Raw genomic sequence first — 12,975 nt, 5'->3', positions numbered from 1 at the left:
GAGAGAGAGAGAGAGAGACAGACAGACAGAGAGAGAGAGAGAGAGAGAGAGAGAGAGAGAGAGAGAGAGAGAGACAGACAGAGAGAGGCCTGAATGTTTCAGACCATCACTTTGTATTTGCATTAATCAATGCATGGTTCCCTTTATGTACCTTTCATATAATGTTATAATATTATAACTGAAATATATATATATATATATATTTTTTTAAACAAATCGTTAAAAGTGATTCACTTTTTGTATCTAAATAAAATAAAATGTTTCCCCTCAAAATGCGTTAAACCAGCAGATGGCTGCTGGCTGTGACGTCTTATTTAGTGGACGGAACTCTTCTTTTAAACAACAGCTCGTCAGCCATCTCGGAAACCAAAAATAGCTGAAACATTAAAGCTCTCTTTAACGCTTTCTGGTATATTAGCCACGGTGTTTCGACACATTTATGTCATCTAGTTAGTATCACAATTAATGTAATATTTACGTTGTTGTTTTTGGTCAGCTAGCTGGCTGGTTGAGTTAGCATTAGCCTAGCTAGCTAACATCTCCGACCATGAGGTCACTGAGCTGCTCTCCTCTTAAAGAAGTGAAAGAGGAGGAGGAGGAGGAGGCTGTTACAGTGAAACAAGAAGAGGAAGACGTTTCAGTGAAAGAAGAGGAAGACGCGTTCAGAGTGAAAGAGGAGGAGGATGTTACAGTAAAAGAAGAGGAGGAAGAGATGGACATTTCAGTGAAAGAAGAGGAAGAAGCGTTCCGAGTGAAAAAGGAGGAGGATGTTAAGGTGAAAGAGGAGGAAGAGAAAGAGGAGGATACCGTTTTTGCAATGAAGGAGGAAGGAGAGATAACTGTCATACTGGAGGAGGAAGAGGATGAGATTGGAGATCTGATTAACACCAGTAAGTATTGTCCTAACAGTAGCGCACACTATGAATGCCTCATGAGATTTAGTTCAACTGTCGCAGCCCATCAGAAACCCCAAATAAAAGCTTGTTTTTACTCTGTAAACTAATTAAATGTAAACCAACACTGTATAGCCTCAACATGGTTAAAACTATAATGTTGATATCATGGATGGTTTGCATCCATAGGTCTGTCTATGAATTTGAGAGCGGTTACTTAAGTGATAATGCTCAAGAAGCTGGTGTTTGTTGTATATTGGCACGGGTGTTGTTCGTCTGGGCCTGCAAACCGTGCCAATATATCCAACAAAACACCGGCTTCAATGGGAATTATCAGTTTTATACAACGGGTTACCAACATATTCAAATAATGATTGACATATTTTCATTAAAAACGTAATTTTGATTAATTTATTCATACTGTTTCATCCTTCCACAATTATATAGTCCAGACACAAATCTAGGGTCGCTATAGACGCGACCCAGTCGTTCGTTCTTTTTGATCTATATCTATAGTCGCGACCCAGTCGTTCGTTCTTTTTGTTCTATATCTATAGACGCGAACCAGTCGTTCGTTCTTTTTGTTCTGTATCTATAGACGCGAACCAGTCGTTCGTTCTTTTTGTTCTGTATCTATAGACGCGACCCAGTCGTTCGTTCTTTTTGTTCTGTATCTATAGACGCGACCCAGTCGTTCGTTCTTTTTGTTCTGTATCTATAGACGCGACCCAGTCGTTCGTTCTTTTTGATCTATATCTATAGACGCGACCCAGTCGTTCGTTCTTTTTGTTCTGTATCTATAGACGCGACCCAGTCGTTCGTTCTTTTTGTTCTGTATCTATAGACGCGAACCAGTCGTTCGTTCTTTTTGTTCTGTATCTATAGACGCGAACCAGTCGTTCGTTCTTTTTGTTCTGTATCTATAGACGCGACCCAGTCGTTCGTTCTAAATGTTCCATTGCCATACTGACTGGTAAAGTTCTTATCCCTCGCTTGCTATCTAGCCAACTACGGCTAATTTACAGTCACGTCAAACAGTACAGCCAGGCAGAATAACAGCAAAGTAGCTGCATTTGTTTAAGCTGTTTTCTAGTGACATTTATTTGGATGAATCCATAACAATGAGATGAGGCACGATTTCACCTGGAATAGAAAATAAAAATGCAATTTTTCAATGTACATTAAAAGGGGGTATTACAGGAAAAGTAAATAGAAAAAGGTCAAATGAAACGAAGTGCATTTTGTTTGCAGTCGTTCCGGCTTCAGTTAGCCATAGTTGACCATGCTATATATGATGCCAGCTGATTCATGATTTCGACTGGATGAGAAACGCTACCTGCCTCTCTCTCTCTCGTCCAGACCCCTACACAAACAATGTTGCAAATGTCAGAGAGACAGACAGAAAGGTTTATACAAATCTCCATTGTTGAAAACTAAATGTTAGTCTAAAAGACATGTGAGATAATGTCTAGATGCTTTTTATAGTGGAGATCAAGTTTATAAATTGCCTGGCTGGGCTGATGAGACAGTGGAGTACATTTTCATTTTAATGTCATAGATTTAGCCGGTGGTAACTTGTGGAATAGACACCAGCTGGAATGCGGTTTTAACCAATCAGCATTCAGGATTAGACCCACCTGTTGTATAAATTTCTCCACGCCCATTCTTCAGTTTATTAGCGAGACGCTTTATCGTTTCAGCTGCAGATTCCTATCCAAGATTTAATCAGCAACAAAATGGCCACTCTGCTGCAAGGAATGTCCAGAATATTTTGGTGTCTCATTCCCTATGCTGGTGAAGACACTTATGTCGTGTTCCATGTTGGATCTAATATCTCTAGTAATGAGACAGTTATCCTCCATGTTGGATCTAATATCTCTAGTAATGAGACAGTTATCCTCCATGTTGGATCTAATATCTCTAGTAATGAGACAGTTATCCTCCATGTTGGATCTAATATCTCTAGTAATGAGACACTTATCCTCCATGTTGGATCTAATATCTCTAGTAATGAGACAGTTATCCTCCATGTTGGATCTAATATCTCTAGTAATGAGACAGTTATCCTCCATGTTGGATCTAATATCTCTAGTAATGAGACAGTTATCCTCCATGTTGGATCTAATATCTCTAGTAATGAGACAGTTATCCTCCATGTTGGATCTAATATCTCTAGTAATGAGACAGTTATCCTCCATGTTGGATCTAATACCTCTAGTAATGAGATAGTTATCCTCCATGTTGGATCTAATATCTCTAGTAGTAAGACACTTATCCTCCATGTTGGATCTAATATCTTTAGCAATTAGACAGTTATCCTCCATGTTGGATCTAATATCTCTATTAATGAGACACTTATCCTCCATGTTGGATCTAGTATCCCTAGTAGTAAAACACTTATCCTCCATGTTGGATCTAATATCTCTAGTAATGAGACAGTTATCCTTCATGTTGGATCTAATATCTCTAGTAGTAAGACAAATATCCTCCATGTTGGATCTAATATCTTTAGCAATAAGACACTTATCCTCCATGTTGGATCTAATATCTCTAGTAATGAGACAGTTATCCTCCATGTTGGATCTAATATCTCTAGTAATGAGACAGTTATCCTCCATGTTGGATCTAATATCCCTGGTAGTAAGACACTTATCCTCCATGTTGGATCTAATATCCCTAGTAGTAAACACTTATCCTTCATGTTGGATCTAATATCTCTAGCAATAAGACAGTTATCGTCCATGTTGGATCTAATATCTCTAGTAATGAGACAGTTATCCTCCATGTTGGATCTAATATCTCTAGTAATGAGACAGTTATCCTCCATGTTGGATCTAATATCTCTAGTAATGAGACAGTTATCCTCCATGTTGGATCTAATATCTCTAGTAATGAGACAGTTATCCTCCATGTTGGATCTAATACCTCTAGTAATGAGATAGTTATCCTCCATGTTGGATCTAATATCTCTAGTAGTAAGACACTTATCCTCCATGTTGGATCTAATATCTTTAGCAATTAGACAGTTATCCTCCATGTTGGATCTAATATCTCTATTAATGAGACACTTATCCTCCATGTTGGATCTAGTATCCCTAGTAGTAAAACACTTATCCTCCATGTTGGATCTAATATCTCTAGTAATGAGACAGTTATCCTTCATGTTGGATCTAATATCTCTAGTAGTAAGACAAATATCCTCCATGTTGGATCTAATATCTTTAGCAATAAGACACTTATCCTCCATGTTGGATCTAATATCTCTAGTAATGAGACAGTTATCCTCCATGTTGGATCTAATATCTCTAGTAATGAGACAGTTATCCTCCATGTTGGATCTAATATCCCTGGTAGTAAGACACTTATCCACCATGTTGGATCTAATATCCCTGGTAGTAAGACACTTATCCTCCATGTTGGATCTAATATCCCTAGTAGTAAACACTTATCCTTCATGTTGGATCTAATATCTCTAGCAATAAGACAGTTATCGTCCATGTTGGATCTAATATCTCTAGCAATAAGACAGTTATGCTCCATGTTGGATCTAATATCTTTAGCAATAAGACACTTATCCTCCATGTTGGATCTAGTATCTCTAGCAATAAGACAGTTATCCTCCATGTTGGATCTAATATCTTTAGCAATAAGACACTTATCCTCCATGTTGGATCTAATATCTCTAGTAATGAGACAGTTATCCTCCATGTTGGATCTAATATCTCTAGTAATGAGACAGTTATCCTCCATGTTGGATCTAATATCTCTAGTAATGAGACACTTATCCTCCATGTTGGATCTAATATCCCTAGTAGTAAGACACTTATCCTCCATGTTGGATCTAATATCTCTAGTAATGAGACAGTTATCCTCCATGTTGGATCTAATATCTCTAGTAATGAGACAGTTATCCTCCATGTTGGATCTAATATCTCTAGTAATGAGACAGTTATCCTTCATGTTGGATCTAATATCTCTAGTAGTAAGACAAATATCCTCCATGTTGGATCTAATATCTTTAGCAATAAGACACTTATCCTCCATGTTGGATCTAATATCTCTAGTAATGAGACAGTTATCCTCCATGTTGGATCTAATATCTCTATTAATGAGACACTTATCCTCCATGTTGGATCTAATATCCCTGGTAGTAAGACACTTATCCACCATGTTGGATCTAATATCCCTGGTAGTAAGACACTTATCCTCCATGTTGGATCTAATATCCCTAGTAGTAAACACTTATCCTTCATGTTGGATCTAATATCTCTAGCAATAAGACAGTTATCCTCCATGTTGGATCTAATATCTTTAGCAATAAGACAGTTATCCTCCATGTTGGATCTAATATCTCTAGCAATAAGACAGTTATGCTCCATGTTGGATCTAATATCTTTAGCAATAAGACACTTATCCTCCATGTTGGATCTAGTATCTCTAGCAATAAGACAGTTATCCTCCATGTTGGATCTAATCTCTTTAGCAATAAGACACTTATCCTCCATGTTGGATCTAATATCTCTAGTAATGAGACAGTTATCCTCCATGTTGGATCTAATATCTCTAGTAATGAAACCGTTATCCTCCATGTTGGATCTAATATCTCTAGTAATGAGACACTTATCCTCCATGTTGGATCTAATATCCCTAGTAGTAAGACACTTATTCTCCATGTTGGATCTAATATCTCTAGTAATGAGACACTTATCCTCCATGTTGGATCAAATATCCCTAGTAGTAAGACACCTATCCTCCATGTTGGATCTAATATCTTTAGCAATGAGACAGTTATCCTCCATGTTGGATCTAATATCTTTAGCAATGAGACAGTTATCCTCCATGTTGGATCTAATATCTTTAGCAATAAGACACTTATCCTCCATGTTGGATCTAATATCTTTAGCAATAAGACAGTTATGCTCCATGTTGGATCTAATATCTCTAGTAGTAAGACACTTATCAAATCAAATCAAATCAAATCAAATTTATTTATATAGCCCTTCGTACATCAGCTGATATCTCAAAGTGCTGTACAGAAACCCAGCCTAAAACCCCAAACAGCAAACAATGCAGGTGTAAAAGCACGGTGGCTAGGAAAAACTCCCTAGAAAGGCCAAAACCTAGGAAGAAACCTAGAGAGGAACCGGGCTATGTGGGGTGGCCAGTCCTCTTCTGGCTGTGCCGGGTAGAGATTATAACAGAACATGACCAAGATGTTCAAATGTTCATAAATGACCAGCATGGTCAAATAATAATAAGGCAGAACAGTTGAAACTGGAGCAGCAGCACAGTCAGATGGACTGGGGACAGCAAGGAGCCATCATGTCAGGTAGTCCTGGGGCACGGTCCTAGGGCTCAGGTCCTCCGAGAGAGAGAAAGAAAGAGAGAATTAGAGAGAGCATATGTGGGGTGGCCAGTCCTCTTCTGGCTGTGCCAGGTGGAGATTATAACAGAACGTGGCCAAGATGTTCAAATGTTCATAAATGACCAGCATGGTTGAATAATAGTAAGGCAGAACAGTTGGATCTAATATCTCTAGTAGTAAGACACTTATCCTCCATGTTGGATCTAATATCCCTAGTAGTAAGACAGTTATCCTCCATGTTGGATCTAATATCTTTAGCAATAAGACAGTTATCCTCCATGTTGGATCTAATCTCTTTAGCAATAAGACACTTATCCTCCATGTTGGATCTAATATCTCTAGTAATGAGACAGTTATCCTCCATGTTGGATCTAATATCTCTAGTAATGAAACCGTTATCCTCCATGTTGGATCTAATATCTCTAGTAATGAGACACTTATCCTCCATGTTGGATCTAATATCCCTAGTAGTAAGACACTTATTCTCCATGTTGGATCTAATATCTCTAGTAATGAGACACTTATCCTCCATGTTGGATCAAATATCCCTAGTAGTAAGACACCTATCCTCCATGTTGGATCTAATATCTTTAGCAATGAGACAGTTATCCTCCATGTTGGATCTAATATCTTTAGCAATGAGACAGTTATCCTCCATGTTGGATCTAATATCTTTAGCAATAAGACACTTATCCTCCATGTTGGATCTAATATCTTTAGCAATAAGACAGTTATGCTCCATGTTGGATCTAATATCTCTAGTAGTAAGACACTTATCAAATCAAATCAAATCAAATCAAATTTATTTATATAGCCCTTCGTACATCAGCTGATATCTCAAAGTGCTGTACAGAAACCCAGCCTAAAACCCCAAACAGCAAACAATGCAGGTGTAAAAGCACGGTGGCTAGGAAAAACTCCCTAGAAAGGCCAAAACCTAGGAAGAAACCTAGAGAGGAACCGGGCTATGTGGGGTGGCCAGTCCTCTTCTGGCTGTGCCGGGTAGAGATTATAACAGAACATGACCAAGATGTTCAAATGTTCATAAATGACCAGCATGGTCAAATAATAATAAGGCAGAACAGTTGAAACTGGAGCAGCAGCACAGTCAGATGGACTGGGGACAGCAAGGAGCCATCATGTCAGGTAGTCCTGGGGCACGGTCCTAGGGCTCAGGTCCTCCGAGAGAGAGAAAGAAAGAGAGAATTAGAGAGAGCATATGTGGGGTGGCCAGTCCTCTTCTGGCTGTGCCAGGTGGAGATTATAACAGAACGTGGCCAAGATGTTCAAATGTTCATAAATGACCAGCATGGTTGAATAATAGTAAGGCAGAACAGTTGGATCTAATATCTCTAGTAGTAAGACACTTATCCTCCATGTTGGATCTAATATCCCTAGTAGTAAGACAGTTATCCTCCATGTTGGATCTAATATCTTTAGCAATAAGACAGTTATCCTCCATGTTGGATCTAATATCTTTAGCACTAAGACACTTATCCTCCATGTTGGATCTAATATCTTTAGCAATGAGACAGTTATCCTCCATGTTGGATCTAATATCTTTAGCAATAAGACACTTATCCTCCATGTTGGATCTAATATCTCTAGTAGTAAGACACCTATCCTCCATGTTGGATCTAATATCTCTAGTAATGAGACAGTTATCCTCCATGTTGGATCTAATATCTCTAGTAATGAGACACTTATCCTCCATGTTGGATCTAATATCTCTAGTAATGAGACAGTTATCCTCCATGTTGGATCTAATATCTCTATTAATGAGACAATTATCCTCCATGTTGGATCTAATATCCCTGGTAGTAAGACACTTATCCACCATGTTGGATCTAATATCCCTGGTAGTAAGACACTTATCCTCCATGTTGGATCTAATATCTTTAGCAATAAGACACTTATCCTCCATGTTGGATCTAATATCTTTAGCAATAAGACACTTATCCTCCATGTTGGATCTAATATCTTTAGCAATAAGACACTTATCCTCCATGTTGGATCTAATATCTTTAGCAATAAGACACTTATCCTCCATGTTGGATCTAATGTCTTTAGCAATAAGACACTTATCCTCCATGTTGGATCTAATATCTTTAGCAATAAGACAGTTATCCTCCATGTTTGATCTAATATCTCTAGCACTAAGACACTTATCCTCCATGTTGGATCTAATATCTTTCTTCAGAGATGCCTTATTAAAACAAGAGACTGAGGTCGCAGTAGAAGGTCACGGGGTTAACCGTCTGACTCTGTCGTTCACACAGGAGAGACACGTGACAATCGTGGATCCTCTGGGGAGCCTCAACGACATCATGACTCTGACGAGGCAGAGGAGAGTCTCTCCGCATCAGAACACCTCAAGAAACACCAGCGGAGACTCAAAACGAAAACTCACTGCTGCTCTGATTGTGGGAAAGGTTACAAATATTCATCAGCTCTTAAAAAACACCAGAGGTTCCACACCGGAGAGAAAGTATACCACTGCTCAGACTGTGGGAGGAGGTTTACTTCCTCAGTCGGAATGCAATTACACCAGAGAACCCACACCGGAGAGAAACCGTACCACTGCTCAGATTGCGGGATGGGTTTTACTACCTCATGTAGACTGATATCACATCAGAGAATCCACACTGGAGAGAAACCATACATCTGCTCTGACTGTGGGATGAGTTTTACAACCTCAGGTGGAATGATATCACACCAGAGAGTACACACTGAGAAGACTTTTGCTGCCCGGACAGCCCTGGCTACTCACAAACGAATCCACACTCGGGAGAAACCGTTTCACTGCTCCGACTGTGGAATGAGCTATATTACCTTCAGCGGCCTGAAAACACACCAGGCTAAACATACCGGGGAGAAACCGTATAGCTGTGATGTATGTGGGGATAGTTTTTCTCTCTCCACAACCCTATCTATTCATAAACGAATACACACAGGTGAGAAACCTTACCACTGCCTTGACTGTGGAATTAGCTTTTCTGCCTCAAGTGGCCTGAGAAGACACCAGAGAAAACATACAGGAGAGAAGCCTTATAGCTGTGATCAGTGTGGGAAGGGTTTTCTTCGATCAGACTCCCTGGCAAAACACAAGGCAAGAGCCACAGAGTGTGGAATGATCTCCAATACTCGACCTGGGTAGTAGAACAGAGTGTGGAATGATCTCCAATACTCGACCTGGGTAGTAGAACAGAGTGTGGAATGATCTCCAATACTCGACCTGGGTAGTAGAACAGAGTGTGGAATGATCTATTTGTGATAACTTTTGATGTGTGTGTGTGTGTGTGTGTGTGTGTGTGTGTGTGTGTGTGTGTGTGTGTGTGTGTGTGTGTGTGTGTGTGTGTGTGTGTGTGTGTGTGTGTGTGTGTGTGTTCAACTTGTATTTAAAAATCCTACCACTTTTGATTGATCTAATGTCTAATGATCCCAATTTAAATGTTGTAAATGGTGGAACATTTATAGAAAATGTTATAGATGGAGCATCAGCACAATAAATGTGATGTTTTGGTGTAGTTGGAGACACTAGAAGCTTTCACATTCCAGATGTTGCTGCATATTAACAGAAAAATGAGTTTCTAATATCATGTAGCCTCCGACTCCAAGTTTCACTGGCGTTGCTCTCCAAAACCCTGAGGAAGTTCATGTTGGAAAAGTAGGTATGAAAGCATCACGATGCTGGCTGATTGGCTGAGAGTATTTGCCATTTTTCCAAATCAACCATCATTTACACCCCTCTTCAGAAACAGAGTAAGCTAAGAAAACTCATTTCAGTCTTCTAGAAACCCTGGGACCCTGACCCTGGGACCCTAACCCTGGAATCCTGACCCTGGGACCCTAACCCTGGAACACTAACCCTGGGACCCTGACCCTGGAACCCTAACCCTGGAATCCTGACCCTGGGACCCTAACCCTGGAACACTAACCCTGGGACCCTGACCCTGGAACCCTAACCCTGGAATCCTGACCCTGGGACCCTAACCCTGGAACACTAACCCTGGGACCCTGACCCTGGGACCCTAATCCCTTTCCCTGGAACACTAACCCTGGGACCCTGACCCTGGGACCCTAACCCCTTTCCCTGGGTAAACTCGGAACATTGTTATACGTGTAAGTAAATAAAGGAGTGGAATAGAGACTGTTTTTATGTCAAGAGGTTAATGGGTCTCTATAGAAAGACAGATGCTAGCCTAGCTGGGTACGTTAGCTTGCTAGACTAGCTGGGTAATGGCTGTGGAATGTGTTGGGTGGACTGGAGGAGATCACAGGATTACTATAGGGGAAGCGGATGGACATCTGTGGATTAGGCGAAAGAGGGGTTGAGGTCAGGTCAGATCCCCTGAAGGGAGTAATTACGGTTCATTACCCTATTACCCTGTCAAACAATTAGATGTAAGGATTGGAGAGGAGTGTCCCAAGTGGTGTGTATATACTGGTGATGGTGGAAACATGTTGTTGTCTGAATTACAGCTGTAACGACCCTTTGGGAGAAAATTAAACTTGCTTAAGCTTCTCTAGTGTCTGTGAGTTATTTACTCTGAAAAACAGATGGTTTGAATATTCCAGTCCATCAATGATGATTCCCAATCAAAATTTACTGAGCTTCAGAAATTATCACAAAAAAAAACAATGAATATATGAGTTGTGCAAGGTTGGTAGAGTCTTATTCAAAACCCAACCAACCAAATAAAAGAGACCCAGAAAACCTAAGCTTATGCCAGTGTGGCTATCAAGAATGATGCAGTGACCAAAAGATTATCAGAGGGATTTTCAGGCTGAACTGATGGTGAGTCCATTTCGAAGACAGCTGAGAAGTGATGCTATACCATAGATTATTTTTTCCCTTCACAACAAAACATTCTTAACATTAGTTAGCTTGCTAGCCTAGCTGGGTAAGTTAGCTTGCTAGCCTGGCTGGGTAAGTTAGTTTGCTAGCCTGGCTGGGTAAGTTAGCTTGCTAGCCTGGCCGGGTAAGTTTGCTTGCTAGCCTGGCCGGGTAAGTTAGCTTGCTAGCCTGGCCGGGTAAGTTAGCTTGCTAGCCTGGCTGGGTAAGTTAGTTTGCTAGCCTGGCTGGGTAAGTTAGTTTGCTAGCCTGGCTGGGTAAGTTAGCTTGCTAGCCTGGCTGGGTAAGTTAGCTTGCTAGACTGGCTGGGTAAGTTAGCTTGCTAGCCTGGCTGGCTGGGTAAGTTAGCTTGCTAGCCTGGCTGGGTAAGTTAGCTTGCTAGCCTGGCTGGGTAAGTTAGCTTGCTAGCCTGGCTGGGTAAGTTAGTTTGCTAGCCTGGCTGGGTAAGTTAGCTTGCTAGCCTGGCTGGGTGAGTTAGCTTGCTAGCCTGGCTGGGTGAGTTAGCTTGCTAGCCTGGCTGGGTAAGTTAGCTTGCTAGCCTGGCTGGGTGAGTTAGCTTGCTAGCCTGGCTGGGTGAGTTAGCTTGGTAGCCTGGCTGGGTAAGTTAGCTTGCTAGCCTGGCTGGGTGAGTTAGCTTGCTAGCCTGGGCCTGGCTGGGTGAGTTAGCTTGCTAGCCTGGCTGGGTGAGTTAGCTTGCTAGCCTGGCTGGGTGAGTTAGCTTGCTAGCCTGGCTGGGTAAGTTAGCTTGCTAGCCTGGCCGGGTAAGTTTGCTTGCTAGCCTGGCCGGGTAAGTTAGCTTGCTAGCCTGGCTGGGTAAGTTAGCTTGCTAGCCTGGCTGGGTAAGTTAGTTTGCTAGCCTGGCTGGGTAAGTTAGTTTGCTAGCCTGGCTGGGTAAGTTAGCTTGCTAGCCTGGCTGGGTAAGTTAGCTTGCTAGACTGGCTGGGTAAGTTAGCTTGCTAGCCTGGCTGGGTAAGTTAGCTTGCTAGCCTGGCTGGGTAAGTTAGCTTGCTAGCCTGGCTGGGTAAGTTAGCTTGCTAGCCTGGCTGGGTAAGTTAGTTTGCTAGCCTGGCTGGGTAAGTTAGCTTGCTAGCCTGGCTGGGTGAGTTAGCTTGCTAGCCTGGCTGGGTGAGTTAGCTTGCTAGCCTGGCTGGGTAAGTTAGTTTGCTAGCCTGGCTGGGTGAGTTAGCTTGCTAGCCTGGCTGGGTGAGTTAGCTTGCTAGCCTGGCTGGGTGAGTTAGCTTGCTAGCCTGGCTGGGTAAGTTAGCTTGCTAGCCTGGCTGGGTAAGTTAGCTTGCTAGACTGGCTGGGTAAGTTAGCTTGCTAGCCTGGCTGGGTAAGTTAGCTTGCTAGCCTGGCTGGGTAAGTTAGCTTGCTAGCCTGGCTGGGTAAGTTAGCTTGCTAGCCTGGCTGGGTAAGTTAGCTTGCTAGCCTGGCTGGGTGAGTTAGCTTGCTAGCCTGGGCCTGGCTGGGTGAGTTAGCTTGCTAGCCTGGCTGGGTGAGTTAGCTTGCTAGCCTGGCTGGGTGAGTTAGCTTGCTAGCCTGGCTGGGTGAGTTAGCTTGCTAGCCTGGCTGGGTGAGTTAGCTTGCTAGCCTGGCTGGGTGAGTTAGCTTGCTAGCCTGGCTGGGTAAGTTAGCTTGCTAGCCTGGCTGGGTAAGTTAGCTTGCTAGCCTGGCTGGGTAAGTTAGCTTGCTAGCCTGGGCCTGGCTGGGTAAGTTAGCTTGCTAGCCTGGGCCTGGCTGGGTGAGTTAGCTTGCTAGCCTGGGCCTGGCTGGGTGAGTTAGCTTGCTAGCCTGGGCCTGGCTGGGTGAGTTAGCTTGCTAGCCTGGCTGGGTAAGTTAGCTTGCTAGCCTGGCTGGGTAAG

The 12,975-nt window shown here is 42.1% G+C and overlaps 1 protein-coding gene across 2 annotated transcripts; it reads left to right on the top strand.

Annotated features, from left to right (window-relative positions):
- Nucleotides 1–461: 461 nt before the first annotated feature.
- On the top strand, nt 462–10,777 carry LOC124020895 (zinc finger and SCAN domain-containing protein 2-like). Of its 2 annotated transcripts, none has more exons than XM_046336193.1 (3): nt 462–890; nt 8,538–9,411; nt 9,498–10,777. In XM_046336193.1, the coding sequence occupies exons 1-3, from the start codon at nt 548–550 to the stop codon at nt 9,499–9,501; spliced, it is 1,221 nt and encodes a 406-aa protein (XP_046192149.1). In that variant the 5' UTR covers nt 462–547; the 3' UTR covers nt 9,502–10,777. The 2 variants fall into 2 exon arrangements, with proteins under 2 accessions (XP_046192149.1, XP_046192148.1); XM_046336192.1 differs by having other exon boundaries at nt 9,455–10,777.
- The last annotated feature ends 2,198 nt before the right edge of the window (nt 10,778–12,975 follow it).

Source organism: Oncorhynchus gorbuscha, unplaced genomic scaffold (assembly GCF_021184085.1).
Source record: "Oncorhynchus gorbuscha isolate QuinsamMale2020 ecotype Even-year unplaced genomic scaffold, OgorEven_v1.0 Un_scaffold_968, whole genome shotgun sequence".
Classification (NCBI taxonomy): Eukaryota; Metazoa; Chordata; class Actinopteri; order Salmoniformes; family Salmonidae; genus Oncorhynchus; species Oncorhynchus gorbuscha.
Note: the sequence above shows the minus strand (reverse complement) of the source record. Positions and strands in the feature narration are given on the sequence as shown.